At 38.4% G+C, this 25,770-nt stretch overlaps 1 protein-coding gene across 2 annotated transcripts in view; it reads left to right on the forward strand.

The window, feature by feature from the left end:
• WARS2 (tryptophanyl tRNA synthetase 2, mitochondrial) overlaps positions 1–25,770 on the forward strand; it is a 95,318-nt gene that overhangs the window by 59,361 nt on the left and 10,187 nt on the right. For both annotated transcript variants that reach the window (XM_025994656.2, XM_072766775.1), the window contains 2 exons: positions 11,156–11,236; positions 14,867–14,952. In XM_025994656.2, coding sequence (XP_025850441.1) covers positions 11,156–11,236; positions 14,867–14,952 — 167 coding nt within the window. The remainder of the gene's footprint in view (positions 1–11,155; positions 11,237–14,866; positions 14,953–25,770) is intronic.

Below are 25,770 nucleotides of genomic sequence, written 5' to 3' on the forward strand. Positions count from 1 at the left end.
TGTTAAAGATATAGACAGTAAATATTTTAGGTTTTGCAGGCCACACACAGTCTCTGTCCCCACTGGCATCACCACCACCTCTTCTCCTTTAAATCCTCCTCTTTTGCCTTCTCCTTCTCTCTTTCCCCCTTCTCTCTATTTTATTTGACACCCTTTAAAAATGTAAAAGATAGGGATCCCTGGGTGGCGCAGCGGTTCGGCGCCTGCCTTTGGCCCAGGGCACGATCCTGGAGACCCGGGATCGAATCCCACATCGGGCTCCCGGTGCATGGAGCCTGCTTCTCCCTCTGCCTATGTCTCTGCCTCTCTCTCTCTGTGTGACTATCATAAATAAATAAAAAAAAAATGTAAAAGATATGGGCTGAACAAAAGCAATCCATAGGCCAGACTTGACCTTTGAGCAGGAGTTTGCTAACCTCCATATGTAAAGATTATTCTCATCCACTGCCATCTGACTCACCCATGACTTGATTTAGCCAGTGGAAAGTGAGTGGGCATTTCACACATGATACCTAAGCAGAATCTTTAAAAACAATTCCATGTTTGTTCTAACTCTCCTGCTATTCTCCTCTAGCTTAAGAATGGTATGTTCCAGGTAGGGAGTTTGGATCTTGGAATGAGAAGGTGTATAAAACAGTTATAGGGACGCCTGGGTGGCTCAGTGGTTGTGTGTCTGCCTTTGGCTCAGGTTGTGATCCTGGGGTCCTGGAGTCGAGTCCCGCATCCCGCATCAGGCTCTCCCCACAGGGAGCCTGCTTCTCCCTCTGCCTGTGTCTCTGTCTTTCTCATGAAAAAATAAATATAATCTTTAAAAAAAACCCACAGCCAGCCTATAGCTACCAATATGTAATGTGTATGAAAAAGAAGCCATTGCTATAAACCATTTATATTTGGGATTATTTGTTACTCAGCATAGCCTAAAAATAGCTAATATAATGCAATAGATGTAAAAAAATATGTACACACATATACACAATAAGCAATAGAATTTGATGGGGGTGACTTTTAACTCAACAGCAGGTTGACAGAAACTACTTACTTAGCTTTAGAAGCATTGGGCTAAGAAAAGTATAGAAAAGTATATAGTATTTCTATATACCTGGAGTTTCAAATGTGTACACAGAGGTGTTCATTGCAAACATAGTGACAGTAGAAAAGAGTAAGTGGGAGTTTCTAATTGATAACATAATTCTTTTAATTAGGATTAGATCCCCAAACAAGGTTCTGTTAAGGGGATTTGCCATGGGGATGATAAGAGTCCAATAAAAATAACTCAGCATGAAATTGCTCTTTTCAAGAGGATATGATAAGTAGGAATTTGTGAATCTGAATAGTCTTCTAAGTGTTCTAACCAAAATTTATAGAACCTGATTCTTGGGAAGATATTTATATGGGAAATAGTAAAATTGTAAGGGACACTGAGAATATCTTAGACATTGATCCAGTATTTACTGAACCAGCAAATTGCTTGAATGAGTTTGATTGATATCTAGCAGCTATAATTTTGGGAATTATGGTATTCCATACTCTTTTTGTTAATTAGATATTTTTGAAAAAAATTAAATGCAGCAAAATACAGAGAATAATTAACAAACATTCATGTTTCCAACAGCAAGGGTGAATATTGTTAACATTTTGTCATATTTGCCTAATTTTCTTATATTAAAAAAAAAATTACAAAGGTGAGGGCCCCTTTAATACTTCCCCTTGCCTACTCCTGTACCACTCCTGCCTTTGTCCCTTTTCTTTCTCCCCAGGCAACCAAAATCATGGATTTGGTGTATATCAATCTAGCCAACTTTTCATACTTGTCTTCACATATAATTTCATGAACAATATAATATTTGTATTTGTGTGGTTTTAAAAAATTATGTAAGTACCTTTTAGCAATTTTCTTTTTTTTTTTTAGCAATTTTCTTTTTTCATACAGCAGTGTGTTTTCATGATCTCGTGTTTATACATATAAATCTAGTTCATTTCTTGTATGTGCTGTATACTGTTATTATATAAATGTGCCACACTTTATTTAGACATTTCCACATTAATAAATCTTTAATTTCATTCATGCATTCATTTAACAAATATTTATTGAGCATTTACTGTGTCTTGGTTTTTCTGCTGGGTTCTCATATTGTATCAGTGAAGAAAATAGACAAAAAAATCTTTGTCATCATGGTACTTATGTTTTGTTGGGGTGACATGATATAAATAATAATTATAATAAATTAGCCAAATATAAGATATATTAGAAGGTGATAGGTTGTACAGAAAAAAATGAAATATATTAGGAGTGGCATTGCGGGAAACATGTTATTTTAAACAGTGTGGTCTGGATAAGCCCCTTTAAGATAGTATTTGAGCAAAGACTTAAGATGAAAGATTAGTCATGTCGATATCTGGGGAAAGAGAATTCCTATCACAGAAAAGTGCAAAGCCCCTAAAGTGGGAACATACCCAATGTGTTCAGGGAACAAAAGGAGGCCAGCATGGTTGGAGAAGAGGGAGCAAAGGGGAAAGGGTAGAGGATTGGAATCACAGATGTTACAGGGTAGAAGGGGAAGAGATGTTTGTGCCTGGTCTAATAGGCCATTGTAAGGAGTTTGAGTTTACTGAGAGGAAATGACAAGTGCATGGTTATGAACAGAGATCTATGTTTTAAAAGGATCACTTCAGCTGCTATGTTGAGAATGGATTGTATGAGAACTCGGGTGAAAGCAGGGAGACTAGTTAGCAAGTTATTTTAGTAATCCAGATGAGAGTTGATGGTGCCTGGGCCAGAGTGCCAGTGGAAGTGGTAAATTGTGGTAAGATTCTAATTATCTTTTGAAGGTAGAATTAACAAGATTTGCAGATGGATTAAACGTGGAGTGTGAGAGAAAAAGAGGCATGAGGATGTCTCCAAGATTTTTGCCCAAGTAACTACAAGGATGGGGTTGCAACCAACAGAGACGACAACTGTGGACAGAGCAAGCTCAGGGTGGAGGAGTGGGAATTCAACTTTGGATGTTTAAGTTTGAGGTGTCCACTAGATATCCACATAAAGACACTCAATAGATAGTGGATATATGAGTCTGGACTTCAGCAAAGAGATCTGGCTGGAGTTATAAATTAAAAGTCATCAGTTCTATAGATTGTATTTAAAACAATGATTGCATCTAAAGCCATGATATGAGATGAAATTGCAAAAAAAAAGTGAGTGTAGAAAAGAAAAGAAGTAAGAAATCAAGGACAAAAACCTGGGTGTCTGCAATATTAAGACAACATTAATATATTAATATCAATATAATATTAATGGTTTATCCTAGCCACTACTCTTGCTGGCAGTGGGGAGCGGTTGTAGTGGAATGGTAGACATGAACACCTGATTGGAATGGGCTGAAGTGAGAAGGGTGTCTCATCAAACACCATGGCAGCTCTGGTATCTTTGTCTTTCTTCACTGATGAGAACCCATTCTTCCCACTAACCGTTTTTGAAAGAAACCTGGAGTTGACTTTGATTTGAGGACCACATATCCCCTTATGGAGGAAAATAGAGATCATGCTAAAGTTGACTTTGATTTGAGGACCACATATCCCCTTATGGAGGAAAATAGAGATCATGCTAAAGATCAGAAAATCTAGATTCCTGTAAAGATCTTACCTTTATGGCCACAGAATAATTAACTGCTGATGCCTCGTGGGATAGTTGTGATGAACTGCACCTGCACAGTTATTGAAACTGTTTATTAAGATATAGCATAAATTTATTCATTTAAAGTATGAATTTACTGGCTTTTAGTATATTCACAGAGTGGTACATCTGTCACCACAATCAATTTTAGAACACTTTGTCACTCCAAAAAGAAATCCTGTGTCCATTGCCCCCTCTACCCACTCCCTGGCAAGCACTAATCTACTTTGCCCCCTGTGGATCTGCCTTTTCTGAACATTTCAAACAAATGGAATCATATAGCTGTGTTCTTTTGTGATTGGCTTCTTTCATTTAGTATAACATTTTCAATGTTTATCCACGTTTTAGCATTATCAGTACTTTATTCATTTTTATTGTTGAATAATATTCCATGGTACGGATATACCACATTTTGTTCATTCATTCATCAACAGACATTTGGGTGGTTTCCACTTTTTAGCTATTATGAATCATGCTGCCATGAACATTTGCATTATCTTGTATACACCAGGAGTGAAGGTCATATGGTAACTCTGTATTTAACATTTTGAGAGACTGTTAAATTGTTTTTAAAGTAGCTGTGTCACTGTGTTGAGGGTTCCACCACCAATGTATAGGGATTCTGAGTTCTTCATTCCCTTCCCAAAAGTTGTTACTGTCTATCTTTTTGTTGTTGTTGTTTTAACTACTCTAGTGAGTGTGAAATGGGATCTCAATGTGGTTTTGATTTATATTTTCTTAACGACTAATGATGTTGAACATCTTTTCATATGCTTATTGGCTATTTGTATATCTTCTTTAAAGAAATGTCTTTTTAAATCCTTTGCTCATTTTTATTTTTATTTTTTTTTAAGATTTTATTTATTTATTAGAGACACAGAGAATGAGAGAGTGAGACAGAGACACACACAAGCAGAGGGAGAAGCAGGCCTCATGCAGGGAGCCCGACGTGGGACTCCATCCCCGGTCTCCAGGATCACACCCTGGGCTGAAGGCAGCGCTAAACCGCTAAGCCACCGGGGCTGCCCCCTTTCCTCATTTTTAAATTGGCTTTATTTCTCTTTAATTGTTGAGTTATAAAAAAACCTTTTTTTATATATATATTCAGGATACAATTCCCTTATGAGATACATGATTTGCAAATATCTTCTTCCATTTTGTGAATTGCCTTTCACTTTCTTAATGGTGTCCTTCAAAACATAAGTTTTTCATTTTGATGAAGTCCAATTTGTTTATTTTTTTCTTTTGTTGCTTGTGTTTTGGTGTCCTATCTAACCTTTTTGCTCAGCCCAAAGTCATGGAGATTTACTACTATGTTTTTTTCTAAGCATTTTGTAGTTTTGGCTGTTACATTTATGTAATACTTCATGTTACGTTTATGTTTATCCATTTTGAGTTACTTTTTAACTTTTTTTGTGAGAAGTTGGGGTCCAACATCACTTTTCTGCATGTAAATATGTGTGTGTAGATAATTCACTTATTCCACCACATTTGTCTTGGCACCCTTGGTGAAAACCAATTGACTGTAGATGAATGGATTTATTTCTGGACACTCAGTTCTATTCTTTTGATCTATATATTCTATCTTATACCAGTAGTGCATTATTAGATTACTGTAGTATTGCAGTGACTGATTTTTGGATGTTAAACCAAGCTTAACATTTCTGAAATAAATCCCATTTGATCATGTTGTATAATTCTTTGTATATGTTGCTACATTTGGTTTATTAGTATTTTGTTAAGGATTTTTGTATCAATGTTCATAAAGGGTATTGGTCTGTAGTTGTCTTGTTGTCATGCCTTTGCCTGGTTTTTGTATCAAGGTAATACTGGCCTCTTAGAATGAGTAGGGAAGCATGCCTTCCTTTTTTTATTTTCTGGAAGAGACTGTGAAGAATTGGTATTTATTTATTTATTTAAAGATTTTTTTTTTTTTAACTTTTTCATGAGAGACACACAGAGAGCAGCAGAGACATAGGCAGAGGGAGAAGCAGGCTCCCTGTGGGGAGACCAACGTGGAACTCGATCCCAGGACCCTGGGATCATGGCCTGAGCCAAAGGCAGATGCTCAACCACTGGGCCACACAGGTGCCCCTATTTTTTTAAGTGTTTCTTAGAATTCACTAGTAAAATTCCCCCACACACTTACAGTTCATTTTTGTCATTGCTGTTTGGTGACTTTTTTGCAGCAATTCTGTAAAGTCTGTCTTCACTGTCACGTCTGGCCACTGCAATTTCTGTTGGGTTAGCTTAGTATTCGGGTAATAATTGAACAGACATTTACAAATGCCTCGATCCTGTATTTTTGACCCTTTGCTGAGGGGTTTACACAGGGCCTCCAGGTGAGCCAGAGGTGAAAGATTAGGGTCTCCTCAGGTCTCTCCTGGATATGTGCATAGCCCTGCATGAGCATGTGTCCTTTTAAATGCCCACGAATATGTTGAGTCTTTCCAAAGTACCCAATGGGCATATTATTTCCCAGCTTTTTCCTATAAGTTTTTGGCTAGTCCCTTATTTTCCCCTCCTGGTATCAGTACCTCAGGCAACTGCAATATTAAACCGTTGCTGCTGATTATGTCTGGAAAATGTCTTATGGGTAGGGTTTTTCCCACTGAGTGAGCTCTCAAGTGAGGTCGAATAACAACAATGCCTGCAAATGGGCTCTTTCCACGGAGCTGTCAGACAGCTCAAGTAGTGACAATTCTCTGTAAATGACAATTGTCTATTTGAGAAGTGCCAAACCCAGTCTTCCCCTTCCAGTGGCTATGATGCTGCTGGTTTTCATAGCTACCATAGACATGGAGCAAGAATGATGAGAATAGGGTGAATTAAAATGCCACAAAACTCCGTTTTTACTGAGATTCAGATATTTTTCTTAAATCAGTACTCTTTACATTATTCCAGGCCTTTGGTCAATTTTCCAGAGTTCTGTAAAAATTGACTTTGACAATTTTTCATTACTTTAATGAAGGAGCAATTTTCAGAGGTTGTTACTCTGCCATTCCAGAAGGCCCTCTACCTTGTTTTAACACCAAAAAATTTTATCTTATTTGAGACCAAATGTAGTTAGATTTCCTAGCCTTTTATCTACATTCACAAACTGAACACACCCATGAACTTATACCCAGAATGTTCTTCATGCCTCTTTCTGGTCACTAACTGTCCCTCCGCCAAGATAAACTGTCTTTAAACTTGGTATAATTTGAATTATTTAGTATATAATTTTTTGTGTCTGGCTTCTTTCACTCAATATTATGTTTATGAAATTCATTTGCATTGTTGAATGTTCATCCATCCTCATTGCTATAGTATTCCATTGTATGAATATACCACAATTTATCTAGTCTATGTAGGTGGACATTTGGATCGCTTACAATTTGGGGTTGTTACAATGCATTCTTGCACATATATCTTGGTGCATATGCACATTTTTTAAAAGATATATACCTAGAAATAGAACACCTGGGTCATTTGTTGTATGAATGTTAAATGTTAGTGGATACAGTCAGTTTTCAACATTGGTATACCAATTTACATTCCCACATTAGTGTATAACCATTATATTTACTCAGTATCCTTGGCATACTTGGTATTATTTAATTTTTTCATTTTAATCATCCTTATGAGTATGTATGGTGTCATATTATGAATTTAATTTGAGCTTAATGCATTTGGCTCATTTTCATAGTATTATCTGCTGTTTTCTAATCAGTTTGTAGGCCTTCTCTTTTTTTTCTTAAAGATTTTATTTATTTGAGAGAGAGAGAGCATAAGCTGGGAGAAAGGGAGAGACAAGCAGACTCCCCACTGAGCACAGAGTGTGACATGGGGCTCTACATGAGGCTTCACATGAGGCCCCACATGGGGCTCGATCCCAGGACCCCCAGATCATGACCTGAGCTGAAGTCAGACACTTAACTGACTGAGTCACCCAGGTGCCTCAATTTGTAGGAATTTTTTACATATTCTGTGTACCAATATTTTCTGTATAGGTTTAAAAAACTCCTTCCACACTGTGATTTGCCCTTTTCTTCTTTAAATGGTAGTGTTTGATAAAGACAAGTTCTTTTAAATTTGATGTAATTTAATTTTTCAATATTTTTTGCTTTATGTCTAGTACTTCTTGGATCCCGTTAAGATTTTTTTACTGACTCAAGGAAATCAAATACAATCGACTGATTTAATTTTTTCTGAAAATTTTTTTTAAAAACCTATGATTTATGGAGAACATTTTAGTCTACCTTGAAGAACTGCAGTGCTTTCCCAAGAGTGTATTTTTTGAACAACTGTCCTTTTTCATCCACAAAACATCGAGCCTTACATAATTCTATTCCAGAGGATTTTTTGTTCTTTGCTCTCAAACCCAGCAATTCCATTGAGTATATTTCTCATCCCATTTGTTTCAATTCACCCACCTTTTATTTTCAGAGATGACAGAGCCTATTAGATGTGATATTCTCTAACTTTCTGCTCTCCACTCCCATCCCATAAGATAAATCCTTGCTGTATTTATTTCGCCTCCCCTTGCTTTAGTGGAAGACATTTCATAGAAAGTAGATCTATCCCACCTTAAAAAACAAAATAAGTTTTTTTTTTTTTTAAATTCTCTAATCCCTCCTAGTTATTCCCATGTCTCTCCTTCCTGAAAAAAAGAAATAATCTTACAAATGTGATAAAATTGCATGGAACTAAATATACCTACATAATGAGTGCATGAAATACTGGTGAAATCTAAATAGGGTAGATGGATTGTATCCAGTTCAATTTCCTGGTTGTGATATTGTAGTATAGTTATGCAGATGTTGCCATTGGAGGGAAATTGGGTGAAGGTATATTGGGTTACACTGTGTTATTTCTTTCAGCTATATGTGAATCTACAATTATCTCAAAATAGAAAGTTAAAACAGAAATGTTTCTAAAAGTTATTTATAATAACAACCATCATTTACTGAATGCTTGCTGTGGGCTAGGGGTACTGTTCTAAGCACTGTCAGGTGAATAGTATTGTTTTATAGTATTCATTTTATAAATAAGGAAACTGAGGCACAGCATGATGAAGTTACTTACAAGGGTCACCCAGCACGGTGATGGCTGAGCTAGCATTCAGATCCAGGCAGCCTTGTTTCAAAGGTAGAGCTCTGAAATGCTCTGCTGTATTTCTTGTGTCTCTGTCTTTGTATCCTGCCTCCTTGTCACACTTCAACCCACCCCTCTATAATTTAGCTTCCATCCCAGTCCCTCTCCTGAAACTGCTTTGCCTGGATCACCAATAAATCTGTTGCTGGGGCACCTGGGTGGCTCAGTCGGTTAAGTGTCTGCCTTCAGCTCTGGTCATGATCCCAGGGTCCTGGGATTGAGCCCCTCGTTGGGCTCCCTGATCAGCAAGAAGTCTGCTTCTCCCACTGCCCCTCCTCACCCCCTGCTTGTGCTCTCTCTCTCTCTCTCTCTCTCAAATAAATAAATAAAATCTTTTTTTTTAATCTATTGCTAAATCAAAGGGATTCTTTTTGGTCCTTACCTTTCTTCCTGTAGCCCTTGCCATTGTTCATACATTCAGCAAATATTTATTGAGCACAGTGTGCCAGACTTTGTTTTACTGCAGTGAACAAACCAGGCAAAACTGCCTGCAACTGAAGGATGTGTATGTCTTTACTTGGTACAGTTAGGGGGTCAGAATCTTTAATCACTGCTAACTTGTTTGTGGGTGGTCAACAAGCCACCTTCTGTGTTCCATGCTTTTTTTTTTCCTGTGGCTAAAATGGATCATCTGGTTTTTGTGTTTGTTTTGCAACATTTAGTAGGAATTACTATATTTAGATACCATTTTCACTTTTCCCCAGATAGAAATCTGAACCTTTCCAAGCAGTTGTCATGAATATGGATAAATTAAGAGAGCCAAATCCTGAAGTATACTTAAAACTTTAAAACTTCCCTTCTTATGTAATTATTAATGATAAATTATGAAAATTGCCTTTGTCTTTTTACCTTTTTCTGTATAAGAATCATTTGGATTAATTTTATGCCCCCTTACTTAGAAATGCCAGGAAGGGCTCTGCAGAAGATTAAATAAGTTTCATTCCATATGTTCAAATAAAAAGCTACTCCACGGAAAATACTTGATTTCAGGAAGGCATGATGGTAGCTTTTGCATATCACCAAAACTGAGTGTTGAAGCCTGAGTTGAAGGAAAGAAGTCACCTTGTATCTTTCTATATATACATGGTTATTTTCTGTATTTTCATCTCTTTCCCTACTTCAGTAAAGAAGAAGAAAAAGTTTTCTCCTACTTCTTCATGCCAAAAAAAAAAAAAAACAAAAAACAAAAAACAAAACTCTTGTTTTATTAGTTCTAATGCGAACGTGTTTTGCTTGATTGGAAGCAACTATAATCTTCTTGCTTCCATCCAGGGTTACTGTTTTTGTCTGATAGCTGTTTGTTTACAGCAGCAGCTAGCAATTTGCATGGACAGTGCTGCTCTCAATGAAACCCAAATGCCTCTTGGAAGAAAGATGACGGATTCAGCCCAGCGACTTGCAAAACTTTAAAAGCAATTCCTTGTCAAACATGTGAAAAACAACTCTTCCCTCTCCATGACTCAAGGAAAAAAATGAGAAACTATCTGACACCAGATGGTGATTCCTTGCTAGTAAAATAGGCCTGGGCTGACTCGGCTCTCTGTTCCTTTATGTTCCCTTTGCAAAACCCACAAAAAAACACATTTGGGGCCATTTTTCAGAGTTGGCAACAGTCTCTGCATTTTAAGGAAATCATATGGACACACACAAAAAAAGCCACAATGGATGAAGGGCTTGGGATCCCCAGAGTCCAGAAATGCGATATATAGGCCTTAAATTCTAGGTCATCAGTTCTAACCTGGCCTGGACCCAAGAATCATCCCATCTGTTGCCAGGTTTGGTTACTTGATTAAATTTGATTAAAAAAAATTGAGAAAAAGTTATATTTTCTGTTGACTAGACCTCTTTTTAAAAAGAAGTGAAGAAAGAAGGAAGTCAATGATCATGATGAGAGGGGGAAATAGGGAAGAAAGAAAAAAGAAAAAGGAAGGAAGAAATAGAAACTTTAAAATATCACCCTTTGGGATGATAAAGCAATTCCTAAATTTAAAATTACTCCAGGTCTAAAAGATTCAATCATTAACTTTAAAGCCACTACCTTTCCATGGATGCCTTAGGACACAATGAGCTCCTTTCCCTGAGGATATTGAAGCAGAGTCTGGGATATTATGAAGAAGATTTAAGCACTAGAACAGTAATTGTATTGTTTTAAAAATTTCTTCCTCATCTAAAATCCTGTGCATTAATGAATCAGTCCCTTTTGCTTGTCTTTTTTTTTTTTTTTTAATTACCTTGTTTAAGGTATTTTCAGCCACTTGAGGTAATACCTGTTGTTTGTTTTGTATTGCCTCTTTCTTTGGTCAAGAAAACATTGACCACCTTTGCTAATGTCCTGTTTTATTTCTCTAGGTGTCCGAACACACACAGTTAAGCTGGATCCTTACCTGCATGGTCAGACTTCCCCGGTTACAGCATTTACACCAGTGGAAGGTAAATGCCAGTGATCTGATTAATAAACAAAAAGCAGTTCAAAGTCCCCATTACGATGAGCACTGGGTGTTATACTATATGTTGACAAATTGAATTTAAATTTAAAAAACAAAAAACAAAAACAAAGTCCCCCATTACAACTGTTTTTTTCTTCTGTTTGTTTTTGTGTTCTGCTCTGGGAATCCTGAGTTTACTGGCCTCCCCAGTCTGTTATTCACCAGTGGCTAGGACAGCATCTTAACCTCTCTACCTCAGTGCATGAAGTGGAAAGCAAGAGGGTTGGTTCTCCAGGATTCCAACTTAAAAACAGAATAAAAATATCCAAATTATTAACTGTTTGATTTTATCTGTGGAGGTTGAATCAGAATGACCTTTGCACAGATTTATTAATGACTTTGGAACTACCACTTATAATTAACAAACAATCACAATTTCTGGATTACTGCCTGCCATCGCCACTGTCATGAGCCAGCAGTAAGGCTCAAATGTTTTCACTGTGGGAAGAAGGAACAACATATTTTGTTTAACATTTAAACAGGTTGAGTCCAGGCAACAGTTCAAACCCACAGAAAAATTAAGGCTGTACTTTTTCTAGGAAGCTCAACTGACAAAGATAAATTGGATAATTCATAGTACTTCTCTTCCATTTATTTTTGCAATTGGATGACCTGAGGGTAGGTAGCTCCTAAGTGCGTCAACACTGAATTTTGGTTTCAAACTTCTTTCCGGCATATGTTCAGGGCCGTTGTCTTCTCCAAAATCTGGTTCAGAAGTCTCCATATCCATTGCAGAGAGAAACAGAGCTTTAAAGTGACTGTGTCTCATGCTGAGATGAGCGCCAGATGTTATACTATATGTTGGCAAATTGAATTTAAATAAATTTTAATAAATAATTAATTAAATAATTAAAGAATTCTAAAAATGGAAAAAGAAAAGTGACTGTGTCTAAGAGGTTAAGTGGTAATGCTACAGAATCATTACCAGCCAGGAATTGGATGCAAAATTTTGTAATGTTCTCTACCATGTTTTGGTTTTAGCCAAGAAAGGTGAATACGGAAATCCTTTTCATAAGAACCAAATGTTGATTTAAGGGGAAATGTTCCCACTTTAAAATTGTGTCTGAGTACCTACTGATAACACATGACTAGAGAATGCACTGACTCAGGTTGTTCCCACTATCCAAAACTAGAATATCCCTATGAAACCTTCCATAAGCCGAAACGGAGCAGAGCCAAGAAGCAAGTACCATTTCATAAAGGCGAAAATACTCCTCTGGTTTCTCTCAGTTAGCAAAAGCAGGTACTAGCATAGGTCTTTCAGAAAAGCAAAGTGGCATAATGAGAACTTTCAGGTAGCAGGGGAAACCTATATTCAGGAGAAGCATTCCCACCAGCCTATAATTTTTTTTTAAGTATTATTTATTTATCGGGATGCCTGGGTGGCTCAGTAGTTGAGCATCTGCCTTCAGCTCAGGTCGTGATCCCAGGGTCCCAGGATCAGGTCCCACATCAGGCTCTCTGCATGGAGCCTGCTTCTCCCTCTGCCTGTGTCTCTGCCTCTCTCTCTCTCTCTGTCTCTCTGTCTCTCTGTCTCTCTGTCTCTCATGAATAAATAAATAAAATCTTTTTGAAAAAGAGAGAATTATTTATTTATTTTTTAGATAGAAGTGTGAGCAGGGGGAGGGGCAGAGAGAGAGAGAAGCAGACTCCCCACTGAGCACAGAGCTAAAGCAGGATTCCATAGCAGATCTGAGATCATGACCTAAGCCAAAACCAAGACACTGAGCCACCCAGGCACCTACTGTGATATTTGTGGGAAAAACATGGATTTCAAATGGCAGCCTTATCCCAGAGCATGTTACTGCCTTCTCTGGTCATTCCTTCACTAACAAATACTGGTGATGCTTCCTGCAAGTCTCATACCACACCAGTGCTGGAGCTACAGCAGTGACCAGGACAGATGGGCCCAGCTACTTTCATGAAGCTTGTAGTCTCTTTTGGCAGAGGCAATTACACCAGCAATCCAAGAGTGTAAGGAGTGATCAGAGAGAGGGGTGCTAGTACTGTAGGAAGGTCTAAGAGCACCTAGCTTGGTGTTGACTAGGGGGAATTGTAGGGTAGAAAGGTGGTCAGGGCTGCTGAGGTCACAGTGGTAACACAGGTGGAAGGCCTCTGGGGCATATCACAGGCACTCAGTAAATAATAATGCTTTCCCATCTTCCCCCTTCCTTTGCAATTTCAAAGCCCAGTATTCTAATATAAAAAGACTATAAATCAAATGCAGTAGCAGTTTTTAAAAATTGGGTTCTTTTCCCATTTGCTCATTTCCAGATTAAACTTATATTATCTTTATCCAGTGATCATTGCAAACTGGGCTATATCATGGACATTACAATGAAGAGATGTAGTGAAGGAATTATATGTTCAAACTTCCACATTTCCTTGGAGTAGCCTATAGCATTTGTTGCTATAAGCCCCAAACTACTTGAAGTTACCAGAAGAGTTAAGTGTGTGCCTAAATTATGGGACATTGACATTAAGCTGGTTAAAGAGAGAAACTTGCTTTTCAGAGCCAGACTCAAAGGGTGTATCTGCATGCTGGTTGGGGAGCCCGAGTTGTGAGCCCATGAATGTGGTCCTCAGAACCATCCAAGTTTATATATTTAGTTGTTCAGTTCATTCAGAAATAGACCTCAGGGAGGTGATTCATATTAACTAAATGAATATCTGCACACCCAAATAACCATTTATCAGTTTCCAAGAGATCATATGCTTAGGCCTTGGAAGCAATGACCAGTGAATGGCACACAGTATTCCCTAATAAGTAGTTCTACCCAGAGAGCCAAATTACCTGTTAGCAATGCTTAGCTGTGGCAGAGAATTGACATCACTAGGGCTTATGTTTGGGGGTACATACTTGAAGCTTGTAGTTGGCATCCATTAATTAAACACTTCTAGTATCATCTCTGGTGTTACTATAGGCTTCCCCATTAAGGAAATATTTTAGTCTGTATAACTTGTCCTGTTCACAGGAATCACTTTACCCCCTCTGTTGTCAGCACCTGCAAGTCAAAACAGATTCATAATTGGTTAGGTTACAATTTCCCTTAATTTCATTTTTTAAGTGCCATGACTTTTGGTTTTTTGTTTTTTTAAGCGTGATTTTGGGGAGCCATTACATTTTTGTCAGTAGCACAGTGGGAGACTTTCTGGGAGGTTTCCACAGATATAACAATATGGCATTTGATGTTAACTTATCAAATTAATTAATTTGTGAGAAATCTAATTTCATTACATTTTCTAACCTTACCTGTGAAATATGAAGTTTATCTGATTTGGAACCTAGAGACCTTTCTATCCTTGCTTTAATTAAATGAATAAGAAATGGTGGCAGTGCAGGATCTATTACAGGGGCTATGGTGAAGTGGATTTCCTTCATCCCTGCCTGAGCCTGTGTCATGAAGCCAAGCCAGCCACATGGCTTTTAGTGTTGCTAGAAGGAACTGAACTGAGATATAATGGAAGTACAGTAGCTTCAGACTATTCTTGGCTTGCTTTAAAGATTTCCTAATTTAACAGTATAATTATGTTCATGTAGGATTTCTTTCCCTCCTTTCTTTTCACCACACAGGCAAAGATTGCCACACAGAAGCATGGTGGAACTGTGGGCCTGCTCACATACCCAGTGCTCCAGGCAGCGGACATCCTGTTATACAAGTAAGAAGCACAGTGCACCCCTGGTCTTATATGTACTTGTGCTGGCAAGAGAGCTTTTGAACCTATCCCCAAAAGATTTGGTTCGTGAGGAAGGGGGATATGGAAAAGATTGTGTGAATCAGCTTGCATCTATTACCCAGTCACAGGCACAAAATTATAGAAGTATGTTTTACTGTGAAACTAGTAACATTAAGGACTATCATGTACATAGCACTTACTATGTGTTGAAAATTGTTATAAGTGCCTGACAGACATTAGCCCATTTAACCTTCACAACAGCTTTGTAAAAGTTGAACGGTTATAACGCCCACTTTACAGATGAGAAAATTAAGGCACAGAGTGGTTAGCAACTTGCCCAAGGTCACACGTAGCTAGCAAAGCTTGGACTTAGGATTTGAGCGTAGAAAGTTTTTGTACTCTTAACCACTATGTAATGTAGACTTCCCTGGGAATAAACTTTAAGGCCTTTAAGTGCTGATTTCTCATATAATCTAGATTCTAAAGCAAGGCTATTTACTAGATACTTGCCTGCAATTATGGAAATGAATCTGTGCTTCCCAAGACCTTAGCTGCTAGCCATGTTGACAGAAGAACTGAATTTTAAATTGTATTTAATCATTTAAATGGAAATAGCCACCTGGGACTGGTGGCTACTATATTGGATCAGCAGTAGAGAGCAAGTTTTTCCACATGATATAGGATGCCCTACTCTTCCTGGACCCATAATCCATCTCATCAGCCAATGCTGTCCTTTACAGGTTTCAAATCCTGCAACCAGAGGATGCTGAGGCCTGCCCTCTGTGTACTGCTGGCTGGGGCTTCTGATCCCATCCCTTTCCCAGTTCTTCCCTGCCATCCCCATATCACCTCCCTTGGTACCCTTAGTTGGCCTTCTAGAGATAAAGTTTCTCAGTTAATATGTGCGCATAGCTGAACCTTGCTGCTATGAAGGCTTCTGAGGAAAAGGAGAAACTATGTCAGTCTGTTTTTCCCAAAAAGCCTTGACCCTGTGAAAGCTATTCTTCTCTAGGAAAACTAGAATTCTTTGCATGTAAATATGATAATAGCATGGAGATAACCATATACCTTGTATAAACCCAGAGTCCTTGTGCCATTATGATGGAAACAGCCAGAAGAACAACTGCTTAGCTTCAGAAATCAGGAATGCCCTTTAATACACGTAGACTATCTTTAAGTCTGATTAAAACACATACATAAGGATTGTGTGTTGTTTGTTGTATTAACTTGAGTGCTGGATTCCTAGCAGCATTTATTACTTATAGTTAAGTAACTTTTGACTTATCCTGGGAAATCTGTGACACTTTTCTCCAGAGTAGCAAATGAAAGACTAATAAAGGTCTCATATAGGGACGCCTGGGTGGCTCAGCAGTTGAGCATCTGCCTTCGGCTCAGGTCATGATCCCAGGGTCCTGGGATCCAGTCCCACATTGGGCTCCCCGCAGGGAGCCTGCCTCTCCCTCTGCCTGTGTCTCTGCCTCTCTCTCTCTCTGTGTCTCTCATAAATAAATAAAAATCTAAAAAAAAAAAAAAAGTCTTTGTAAAAAGTAAGAAAAAAAGGTCTCATATATTTCCCAGCAAAGTAGCATGTTTTCTCAGCTGTAAAATGGGAATAATAATTATCCTGCACAAGATTATTAAAAGATTAAAATGAAATATGAGCCAGGCAGTGCTGTGACTGGGAGCTGAGCTGTCACTTAGTCTTGACTGGTGATGATTGTCTTTAATGATCATAGTCTTATGTCAAATTCCACTTTCAAGGGGGACTTCTTTATAGAAGCAAAGGCTGAGGTTTTTTAGCACCAGGATACAGAGGCACATGAGCACAGCAGATTTTCTTAACAGTTCCAAGAGCTGTAATGCAAGAGTCCTCTAAGCTCAGGGTCATGAAAAAGACTAAAATTGAGCGAGTGATTGCCCTCTTTGTGATACCATGGAGCACAGAGTGGGGAGGTACTTTGCTGGGGCTCTCCTTCAATCCCCTACCTTTACACACAGCCCAGTGAGGGTAAGCAATTTACCCAAAGCTGCACAGCCAGTCAGTGGACATTGGAGCATCAGAGTATGGTTATGGTCTCCTGAGGCCTGTGCTGACCTTCCTTAAGGAGCCAGTATTTACGTTAGGGGGCAAGATCATCACATAGACAACCAAGACAATACAAGATCATATGTGCAACAGTGATGACGAATTTCTTTTTTAGCAATTGCCCAAGATACAATTGGCAGAATAGTAAAATCCTACAGTTTCTTTTATCTATAAAGTAGGAGCTAATGGGACATAGCTCAAGGGGTTATTAAATTATGTACGAATTGTTATCACCTAGCATTGCTCAATATAAATGTTTCGAGAGCACAAGCAACATTTTAAAAGGCTGGCATTAGGGATCCCTGGGTGGCGCAGCGGTTTGGCGCCTGCCTTTGGCCCAGGGCGCGATCCTGGCGACCCAGGATCGAATCCCACATCGGGCTCCCGGTGCATGGAGCCTGCTTCTCCCTCTGCCTGTGTCTCTGCCTCTCTGTCTCTTTCTCTGACTATCATAAATAAATAAAAAAAAATTAAAAAAAAAAAAAGATAAAAGGCTGGCATTGGCAAAAGTAGCTCCAGATCCCCAAATCTGACACATATTCTGTCTGTTTTCAAGCCAGGCCTGAGGTTGTGAATGTCTTCTCATACAGAAAATAGTAATTATTTCAAATGTGGCTCGTAAACCGGAAGAACATTAAGTAGCTTCCTGACTCACTCTGCCCTGACATCAGCAGGTCTCACAGTTAGTTTATGCTCTCAAGGATAAGAAGTGTCTTTCCAACCTCAGTTATCCCCTAGCCAACTCCCAGAAAGCAAAGAAATTCTCATACTATTAATATTCCTTCTTTAACTCTTACTGATCCACTTGGTGGTTAGCAAATATACTAAAAATGCCATGAAATACCTTTCTTTTTCCTATTTTGTGAAAGGAAGTCTATGGTAGCAGATTGTTATCTATCCCCATTAGGTTTCTGATATTTTACAAATAATTTGTTAAACAGAGAAAAGTTATTTAAAGTATTAAAACCAGGTAATTATGTACATTCAAGACGACTGCTTCTACCTTAGCCTAGCAACTGTTTACCTGCAATGTCATAATCACTACATGGAACAGATAACTACATGCTCCTTTTCAAGAGAAGCAGCCCTATATTTGGCTCTATCTTGTCTTAGGCCAGACCTCTTGCCACTGACTACACATGCTCTAACTCATAGGCTCTGATCCTTTGGGTTCTTTCCTCCTGCCCTCCACCTTCAGACTGCCCCCATAGGTGCTGTTGCCATACCACATGTATCTCACATTTCCTGGGCATTCATGTAATTTGGATCACTAAAAAGCATGCAGACAAGTATAGTAAAATCAGTTCTGGTTTACTGCAGCATTTATCCTGCAAACCTGCATTCTTATCTGTTTCACTATGCTTCCTCCCAAGCTTAGAAATGTCTAACTGCTTCATAATAAGTAGCAGAGGTAGGACTCAAACCCAGGTCTGATTTTTAGCCTGTACCATTGTTTTCCCTATAACACAGCTCAAGCACTTGGAGTATTTTTCGTTTGGTCTTGTTTTAGATAGTTCTGGATTTTGGAAAAGGTCATAGCCAGAATGTGTGTGAATATTACTCATAAATATAAATAGATACAAAAGAGCAACTTAGATGGATTTAAAAAACATTCATATTTTCTCCCTCTGGCACATCTATATGTGGCCTCTTCATGAAATGTTGATGCAAAGCATGTATAGATTTCATGCTTCTTTTGTCAAAATCAGCATTAGAATAAATGGTACATGGTGGGCTAGAGAATAAACATGAAGGAAGGGAATGTAAGGAGCCTTCCAGATAGATGTATGAAAGATTTATTTCATTGTTTTGGTAGAACTTGGTATGAAACCCAGGAATGGAAAGCTGGAGCCATCTTAAACTTGAGAAGATAATAAAATAGCAGATATTTGAAAAGAGATAACATACTCAACAGTAGCATTTGCTCCAAGTTTTTATTTTACATCTGCATTATTTTTTTGAATATCCAACTTTAAATACCTGGCTGGCTATATATTAAGTAAATGTTTCTCTCTCACTTTCTCTCTCTTTACACATACACACAGTTTTTATTAACATACAGCAAATACATGTTAAGTACCTATAATGCTGCTAATCCAGAGAAAAGCACTACTATGCATGGACTTCTGGCAAAGAGAATGAAAGAATTAATGTGAGATGAGCATTAGTTGCCAGTGCCGCACACTAGCTGCTACACACACATTATCTGTTCCAATTCTTTGAACAGCTTTGCAAGATAGGTAAGTGATATAATCCCCATTTTGCAGATAAAGAAATGAAGTTTTAGAGAGGTACCACTAAGTCTGCTCAAGTAGAGATGGGAGCGATTACCTGGGCTAGTCATTTTCTCTTTCTTGAGAACTCAAATGGAGAACTATGGGAAGGGGCAAGAGGACAGCGAAAGCAAAAGAGACCTCAGGAACTGTGAGTAAGCAGAACCAAAGCCAACCGAAAACAGAGTATAGAGAGAACTTCATACTTGGTAATTCCAGAGAAGAGGGAAGTCAGCCGTAATGTCTGAGGACCAGACCATTCATTGAGGACAATTGAGATAATCAGTTCCTAATACTGACACAGACTGCCCCCATAGGTGCCGTTGCTATACCACATGTATCCCAAATGAGACCTCTGGTTCTTGAATTACATCCTTTCTCTGTGAGGCCAATCTGTACCAAATTTTTATGAGATTCTGAAAGCTGCTGGCCAAACCTCATTCCAGCCATCTGCCGCCATCCACGTACTCACCAATAACTGCCAAACCGTAGTGTCTTCCCTTTCTCTTTCACTTTCCAGCTCTGGGGCAAGTGCTGCAGTAAACCAGAAGCCTATGGAAATGTGGTTTCCAAGCTGCTAACCCCTGGAAATCAAGAAATAGCATAGACAAGAGAGGATGGTGCTGAGATGTCAACAGATAATCCAGAACACCCTCCTGAAAGCAATGGGAAGCTCTTTGTGATTTTCAGGGCAGAGTGAGATGACCCGATTTATATGTTTAAAAGTGACTGATTAAAATATTGAAAATGACTTGCAGGGGGACAAGAGCAACTGGGGCAGTCTATTCAGAGGTTCTTTCACTGGTCTGCTTGGACCATGATGGAGTTAGCGAAGATGATGACAGTAGGCAAATGTAGGAGACTTCAGGAGCTGAAATGGATAGAGTTCGATAATGAATTGGATGGGTATGAGAAGGAGGTCTCAGGTGACCCCACATTTCAGACTTATGCAGGTGAATTGATGGTGTTGCCATTCATGGAGATCAGGAACACTGAAAGAGGATTAGCCAGAAGAATTTATAGCTTTCTATGGTGTTTTCTCTCCTCTTGGAGGCTATAACTCCCTAGAGGGTAAAAACCATCACTGTATCTCTCACAGGACCCAGCACCAGGTCATGCACATCATAGGTGTTCAGGAAACAATTCCTAAATTAGAGAGTCGTTACAGCATATCTAATAAGCAGCCAGTGACAGTGAATTCACCCTTCATGAAATGAAAAATGACACCAAACTCCACTCCATCCAAGCTGGTTAAAGGCAGCACTGAAAACTCACAAACACAGCCAAAGTAGGGGGAAAAATAAGAGAACCGATGAGTGTAAGCAGATATATATGTAGGTGATGATTATTCATCTGGACACTAATTCTGCCGGAGACTGGGGTGGATCCCAAGTAAACGTGGATACAAGGAACCAAGCAGAAGAAAAAAATGAGTTAGTCACCAAAGAAGAAGATCAGAGGCCATTATTATGTGACAGAAGTTATAACACAAGTATGAAAGGCTTTTGTTTTAAGTTGTGTCTAAGGAAGAAGCACAGTGGATAAGAAAAAAGAAAGAAGAGAAAGAAAGGAGAGAAAAAATTAAAAAAAAGAAAATGGGGAAAAAGAGAAGATATTAATATGGATATCATTATGTAGGGTATAAATTTTAAAAGAGTGGCTCTAAATTATTTGAAGTGAAAGGAAGACGATGAGGAGAGAGGTTGAAAATGTGAAGAGAATAAGGCCCATAAGTGAGCAGAATCAAAGACAGGTTGAATTCATGTAAAGTGTAAACTCAGTGGATGAGAAGTAGGGGCCAAGATAAATTATAGGAGGTGAAAAGAGCAGCAGGAGCAGAGGGAGGAAAGACTAGAAACAAACAAACTAAAATCAGATGAAAAAGCCAAGTGGAGCAATAAGACCAGGTGAAAAAAATTAAAATGTTTTAATCCCTTTTTTTAAAAAAAGCAAAACCTCACAGAACTGTAAGAAGAGAGGCAAGGATTTCACAGAAAACAAAGACGCACGCAGAGTCATTATGAAAACTAAATGTGTTTTCTGTTTAGTTTGGTTGCTTTGTGAATCTGGAACCATTTTGACATGTGGAAATATTCATTTTGATGTGCCTAAAGTGTATTGATTATGGTAATTGTTTTTTCTGTGTTAGCTGCAGTCCATTGTGATTTCCTATGGGCTACTGTAATTGCTTTTTAACCTGCCCTGTTGGCTAATTTGGTTTGGGGGAATCAAAGTGACCTCTGCACGTCAGCCTCACTAGAATCACAAGGCAGGAGTAGCAAAGTCCAGTCAAAGGAGAGAGACTTAGAAAGGTGGGTTTTGCACCTATACCTCAGAAATGAGCGCATGTGGGCTTATGGGCACTGAGGGAAACATAAAAAGGAATATTTTTGGTTTTACCACTTATGAAGCCAGTGAATTCCTGATCAGGCTGTGTGGAAGAGAGGCCTTATTATGTTGAATTTCCTAAATCCATGTATGACCTTAGATGAAGAGAAACCACTTCCTGATCTATTGTCATGGCCCCTACACTTTGCTTTTCCATTCGTTATTCTGTCTCTGTTCGTCTTACATGAAAGTGGTTCTCAGAATCTCTATGAAGTGCTATTTCTATTTGGGGATTTCTATTTGATGTGCTATTTCTAATCAGATATGTGAACCGTCAAAAATGTGTTCTATCTATATCAGGATCACTACCCCATATCTGCCACTATCTCTGAGATTATATATTAGTATTTATATTTGTGGTACCAATCACCTATCAAAAAAGGAAAATGATCCTGATTTGAAAAAAGTCATAATGTACCTCACATTGATGTCCCTGATAATATCACTTTTTTACCATTTTGTCCATATCAGGTCAGGTATTAATGAATATATATTATATCAATACCTTATGTATATTGAGCTTTGCTGTCAAGTACTATGCTTGGTTATCTCATTTAATCTTCAAAACAATCATGAGGTAAGCACCATCATGACCCCCCAATTACAGACAGAGGCTCGGGAAAGTAGGAAGCTTGGCTCAGGTAACTGACCTCGTAGCTGGTAGAGCTGTGATATAAACTCAGGTAGTCTGACTTCTGAGTCCGTGCTCTTATCTTCTATACTGATGACTAACTGATTTTATTATTATTTTTCTCTACATGGGTTGTAGTGTCCTCCTCTTAAGATCATTCATTTATTCTATAAATATTTACACTTGATCTTAGCCAAAAGGTCAAGAAGTGATTACTTACTCAATGAATGAGCTCTTCATACATGCCAGGCAACTCTAGTAGGTATTAGAAATATATTGAAAAACATAACAGACAAGCTCTCAAAAACTTATTTTTTAGCAGTAGGGAAAACAACATACAATTAAATAAACAAATACAATAAAATGATTAGATTAGGATTAATATTATAAAGAAAATAAATAGGATATGTGGAAAAGAATAAAAGCGAGGGGCCCCTAGTCAGAAGAGCATGCAACTCTTGATCTTGGGGTTGTGAGTTCAAGCCCCACGTTGTGGGTAGAGAATACTTAGGGGAAAAAAAATCAAAAAATAGGGAAAGAATAAGAGGGAGAAACCAACTTTGAAGAGTATGCTTGGAGAAGGCTTCTCTAAGGAAGTAATATTTGAGTCTAGACCAGAAACAAAGGAGTCAGGCTGCAGGAGCTAAGGGAGGAACATTCTAGTAGAATAGAGAAAAGTTGGCTCTGTGTTCAACAGAGCCAAACTCCGCCTTAGATGTTTACCCTGTATGCTCTCCAGGATACAGGATTTCACTTTCTGTCTTTATAGTCTAGCAGCAGGAGAGTCAATAGTTTATCACTGGTTCATTTCAATGTTCTAATGCAGTTTCAGCGTTCTTTCTTACATTTAATAAGAAAAAATTAAAAATCACTTCTATTTCTGATCTTATTAACACCATCTTAGTTCATTTCCTTCAAATCAATTTTTTAAGCTAATATCTCTTATTTGCAATCCATGTACAAGGCTCTTGACTCCAAATTTTGCATGCATTATTATATTCTCTCTTCAAACAACTCCAGGAGTAGGCAATTTCTTTTAAAAGGGAAAAACTATCATAAGATGTTAAATGACTTGTCCAGGAACATGCACCTGGTATGTGGCAGAGCAGGAATCTGACCCTAGAACTGCCTGACATGAGTCCTGCTCTAACCACCATGGCTTCTCCTTCTGTGTGAGTATAGGTTATATGTATTTCCCCCCTAAAATTATATCCTAGTGTTTTTGTCTTACATTTTTCTGTATCATTAAATATTTACTATTTTTCTTGATTCCTTGTTTTCTGTGTAATGCTGTATCTATTGAGTTTTCTTTCTTTTTACCTATTCCAATGATTCAGAAGGTGTGCTTTCTGTTTTTTTTTTTTTTTTTTTTTTTGCTTTCTGTTTTTAATTTCAGTGGTGATCATCTTTAAACAAAGACCAGCCATTGAGGCTATTTATTCAGAGCTTGCTATCTCAAGGAAACCTCCACCATGTCACAGAGACTTGCATTTCCCATGTCACAGAGACTTGAAGGCAGAGAGGCTTTGTAGTGATGAAAAGGAAGATTCAGGAGTGCTCTGATTTGAGGTTGTTGCCACAGGGAAGCTAGAGGCTGGCTAACTAGAAGCGGGCCTCTTCTGTGATTAGTTTGAGGAGTATGGTTGACATTCCCTGGTTGGTCCTGAGTTGGAGGAAGTGAGGACAAAGAGTCACGGCATTGGCACTCATGAATGGAGTCTTGAGCATTCTGGGCCAGTTGTTGCAGAAGTGGTAGTTGGCTTCCTGGGCTGGAGGCTCCAGAGGTTTGGATCAAGTTTTGTGGTCGTATCTTATTGGGCCATTGTCTGCTTGTCTCTCACTTCGCAAAAATATTCGAGTCTTTTGTTAATCATTCCAGGTAAAAAATGATTATCACGTGGTACAAGGGGTTATCAATCATACTTTTAGACTCTCAGTCTTTAGACACACTCACAATCCTTTTTGATTCTGTTAGCTAACCTGGGATTTTCAACAGACTCTTGTTATAAATGGATCGATTTTAGATTACATTATTTTCTATTGCAGATTGTAACCTAAATTTAGACTTTATGTTTTTAGTGTTTACAGCAAGTCTTTATTCTTCTGCATCTCTGCTTTTGAGTTCTTGGAGCCTTAGATTTGATTCAGAATTTTTTCTAGTCCTTTGCATACCTGAGAATTTCTTTCTGTTCAACCTGCCTCATCTGTAAAAAAGGATTAAGTACAATAATAATGCATAAAATATGCTTAGCAAAATGTATATCATGAGGAAAGTGTTCAAATGCTATTGGCCACTGGACTGTGCTCCTCATTTTGATTTTTTTTAAAGATTTATTTATTTATTTATTTATTTGTTTGTTTGTTTATTTATTTATTTATTTATTTATGATAGAGAGAGAGAGAGAGACAGAGAGGCAGAGACACAGGAGGAGGGAGAAACAGGCTCCATGCCAGGAGCCCGAAGTGGGACTCGATCCCGGGACTCCAGGATGGCGTCCTGGGCCAAAGGCAGGTGCCAAACTGCTGAGCCACCCAGGGATCCCGCATTTTGATTTTCTTAAAAGATTTTATTTATTCATGAGAGACACACAGAGAAAGGCAGAGACACAGGCAGAGGGAGAAGCAGGCTCCCTGCAGGGAGCCTGTTGCAGGACTCGATCCCAGGACCCCAGAATCACACCCTGAGCCAAAGGCAGATGCTCAGCAGAGCCACTGAGGTGTCCCTCATCATCATTTTTATATTTCACACAGAAAAAGACAGCTTGGCTAGGTTTTCAATACCTTTTTCTACCAACCCTTGTAAACATTGTTCCGTTTTAATTAACCTGATTTTTTTTATTTTTGCTTTTATTTTCTGACTGTGTATATAGGGCTTTTTCTTTAACTTTGTAATTCAGAGATTTCCCTGGATCATGTTCTGTTGTGAGTCTAGTGTTTTCTCCTGAAATATGTTGTGCCTCTTCAGTGTATATACTCCATTTTGTTTACCTACTCATTTTTTTCAATTCCATTGAGTTCCCTTCATGTTTAGGTTGTTGCTTCTATTCCACAGGCCTCCTGGCTTCCAGCAGAGGACAGGTCATCCCACCTGACATTTGCTTGTTGCATTTCTCTCTTTTTTTCCCTCCCACCGGAGCTCTTGAAGAGCTTCAAGTTTCTCACCCACATCACTAATATGACCTGTCCCTTGGATTTCACTCCTTACTGCTCCTGATTCTTCTATTTTGTGTTTGGTTTTCTTTATTTCCTCGACTCACTTTCTTTTCATTTTATCAGTTTTCTGTCACCAACTATGTTTTTCTCCATTTTGCGGCTTCTTGCTTTTCTTTTGTGACAGCCATGCCTTTTTGAATCCTATTGAGGTAACCAAGCAATTTTCTTTAAAATACAAAACAAAACATTCAGGTTCCTGTAAAATGAAC

Source organism: Vulpes vulpes, chromosome 8 (assembly GCF_048418805.1).
Source record: "Vulpes vulpes isolate BD-2025 chromosome 8, VulVul3, whole genome shotgun sequence".
NCBI lineage: Eukaryota > Metazoa > Chordata > Mammalia > Carnivora > Canidae > Vulpes > Vulpes vulpes.